Here is a 3,476-nt window from a genome sequence, read left to right on the forward strand (position 1 = left end):
ACATTTTATAAATTAAAATTTAGATACAATAATGCCATAAATATATTTTTGAAACTTAAAAATACACTAATAATTAATAAATCCATCCCAAAACGACACATACATAAATCAACAAGTACTCTATCCACCGAATTAACCCGAAATTATATGCACATATCCACACATGTTTTATCAAAACTATACGTGTACACATCCACACGTATTTCCTCAAAAAGAAGTATTATCCCAATTTCAAATGACATATTCAACCACATAAACATGTACACATCCACACGTATTCCCTCAAAACAAAGTATTATCCCAATTTGAAATAACATATTCAACCACCTACATGCGAGTAGACGAATTCACTCCATTCACTTCTAACTTCATCAAATTGTTCTGGACTGTACGCCTTATTCTTGACGCATCCTGCAAACTAAAATTCAAAAAAAGATAGGAATGTCACGGTAAACCAACAAGGCAACTAGTTGCAAACTGAAATCCAAAACAAAGAATAAGCAACCTATTTGGTATGCATGCTGACATGTATGATAAGCTTAATTGTTATGGGTTTTAAAACTTTCCACAAAAAATGTTATTCAATAATACCTTTGCTGCCAAGATCAGTTCTCAACAAAAAATTTATCAAACCAAGCCAAGCCAAATACAATCCATACACTGTTGAAATTAATTGATTATATTGACACTTTAAAATAGATTTGTTCAAAACATAAACAGATTCTTAGCAGATTTTGTTAGCATGCTGACACTTTAAAATAGATTTTTTCAATCCATATGCATGCTGACACTGTTGTTCAAGATCCTCTTTGCTGCCAAGATCGATTCTTAGCAGATTGTGTTAGCATATGATGCCCAATTTATCAAGCCAAGCCAAAAATAAAATGTAAAAGCATGCAAGTGCATTAAGGCCTAGGCTCAAGAGACCAGGCAAGGGAGGGATTGAGACACAGCAAATTACCGCTCGATCCTTTAGCACATGTGATTCAGAAGCTATAGTGCTGAAACCATCACTAACAGAAGCTATAGTGCTGAAAAACCATTACTAACAGAAGCACTAACAGAAGCACATGTGATTCCTTTTGCCATATGGTAATAAAAACCATCACTAACAGATTGCTAACGTTATGCTTAATTGGCAAGCGTATTTTGAAATAAAGCAGAGCATAAATTAAAATTTGAAACTCACCATCGTTTCCACCCGTAGAACTTTGCTAACGTTATGCTTAATTGGCAAGCTTATTTTGAAATAAAGCAGAGCATAAATTAAAATTTGAAACTCACCATCGTTTCCACCCGTAGAACTTCACATTCAACTATTTCCTTCATATACCTCATCACATAATATCCACATTCAACACCACCACTTTGTTTCAGATTTCCCTATAATAAAATTGAAACTCAATTGCATCAATCACAATCCAAATAATATTTCCCTATCAATTAATGTCATTCATACGTAAGCACACCACATACCGTCAGTTGTTTAAAACCTGGTCATTTAGGAATACCCCTCGATGCATTGTACAGCTTGACCCCACTACATTTAAAAAGTAACAAGTTATTTTTTTTTCATATGTATAAGTGACTGCATATATAATATACTACCTACTTCATCACTATCTTTTTTCATGCATCGTCTCGGCATCTATTTGTTGTAGAGTCCAACAAATATATCATATTTTCAGCTACATTGATGATGGTCAAGATCCAATGGTACCTAAAAAAATGTGATGTTGAAAGAATAACTTGCGAGTTTAGAAACAACATAAAATAATTGACTAGTATCCATTATATATTTATAAAGAACTAAAATCATACCCAGTGTTGTATGGAATGAGGCATACGCTGTCTCTACAAACCGCTTCCAACTGGTTAGAGATATGTTGTGACAAGTGACTGCCATCGCTGTCAAGTGGGCATGTAGGTAAGTGTCCAGGATCCACAAATGAAATGCAATCGTTGCAAATCTTCAACTAGCACACCAAGGTAGACATCTATATCATTACCTGGCTGTTTAGGTCCAGAAATGAGCATAGTTAACATGATGAATTTCCTCTTCATGCACATGTTTGGAGGCAGATTATATGTGGCCAACATGACTGGCCAGCAGCTGTACCGACTACTAAGGTTGCTATGAGGATTAATGCCATCAGCTGCAAGTGCTAAGCGAAGATTTCTTGGCTCACTTTCAAAGTCGGGCCACATATGATCAACCAACCTCCAAGATGGTGAATCAGATGGATGACGTAACTGACCAGCAACTCTTGTGGTTTCTTTATGCCAAGTTAAATTTTTTGAGGTCTCTAAAGATTTATACATACGTTTGAATCTTGGTATGGGGGGAAAATACCACATCACCTTGGCAGGAACACCTTTCTTCTCAATGTTCTTCTTGGTTAGCTTCCAACGCGACAAGCCACATTTAGGGCAGCTTACACAGTCTTTATATTGTTTTCTATAAAGGATGCAATCATTGGAACAAGCATGGATCTTTTCATGACTCAACGACAAACAACTCAATGTCTTTTTTGCATCATACGTTGAGGATGGCAGATTGTGATTATCTGGTAGCATATCCCCAAAATCTGTTAATAGATCTGAAAATAGAGCATCACTCATCCCATGCCTTGCTTTGGTATTGTACAGTTTCACTAATGCACTCAACTTTGTGTAAAGCTTACATCCATTGTACAATGGTTTCTCTGCGTCCTCCAAAAACTTCACAAATGCTTCTGGATTTTCTGTGTAGTTCTCGTATGCTGCCTCATACATATTAGTTGTTTCAAAGTCTTTGTGATAATCATCAGTTGGATCCTGGTTGGTACTCCAATTTACTCTATCATTTTTGGCAGACTCGCCATGCCAAATCCAATTGACATAATTTTGACTAAAACCATGAAAAAAAAGATGTTCTCGAATGGACGTAACCGGTCCTTTTTTCAGATTTATACATTTGCAACAAGGACAATGAATTAAATTGGGGTCAACATGGATATTTTGCAAACAACTGCTGATGAACTGTTCAACACCCTCCTCATACTGTTTAGATCTTCTATCCGAGCGAATCCAAGATTTATCCATAATTCACAACTTATCTTCAACAAACAATTAAATTTATGAAATTTATATATAATAACATATACTAAAAGATTAATATACAAGAATCATGAATGATTTCCACTTCAAGCACTAGTTACTTGGTTTTTAAAACCAAATGGATTTTTTTAAAAATGGATGGCTTACAACCACCTCTATAGCGCAAAACATCAATGTGACTCCAAAAATCAATGCTAATTTTAGGAATATTTCCAGAAAATAATTTTAAATTCAAATATGACTGAGCCAAGCTCAAATATAGGAAACTGTTTTCAAAATCAAGAATGAATACTTTTGGTTGCAAAGTAGAAACTGAAAATTAATTTTACTAGTGAACAGAAATAAAAAATATAATATGCAAAATATTAATTTGTCAA

The 3,476-nt window shown here is 34.7% G+C and overlaps 1 protein-coding gene across 1 annotated transcript; it reads right to left on the minus strand.

Moving 5' to 3' along the window:
- Positions 1–319: 319 nt before the first annotated feature.
- On the minus strand, positions 320–3,084 carry LOC140871190 (uncharacterized). Its single transcript, XM_073273618.1, has 4 exons — positions 2,010–3,084; positions 1,477–1,493; positions 1,285–1,383; positions 320–418 (listed from the first exon to the last, which is right to left on the minus strand). The coding sequence occupies exons 1-4, from the start codon at positions 3,082–3,084 to the stop codon at positions 320–322; spliced, it is 1,290 nt and encodes a 429-aa protein (XP_073129719.1).
- Positions 3,085–3,476: the final 392 nt, after the last annotated feature.

This window comes from Henckelia pumila, unplaced genomic scaffold (genome assembly GCF_033568475.1).
Source record: "Henckelia pumila isolate YLH828 unplaced genomic scaffold, ASM3356847v2 CTG_429, whole genome shotgun sequence".
In the NCBI taxonomy this organism is placed as follows: domain Eukaryota; kingdom Viridiplantae; phylum Streptophyta; class Magnoliopsida; order Lamiales; family Gesneriaceae; genus Henckelia; species Henckelia pumila.

Excerpts from the sequence above, each read along its gene's own strand:
- LOC140871190 (XM_073273618.1), bottom strand. The coding sequence starts at position 3,084 with ATGGATAAATCTTGGATTCGCTCGGATAGAAGATCTAAACAGTATGAG. Across the intron at positions 419-1,284 it reads TTCTACGGGTGGAAACGATG|TTTGCAGGATGCGTCAAGAA; the intron begins GTGAGTTTCAAA and ends TTTGAATTTTAG.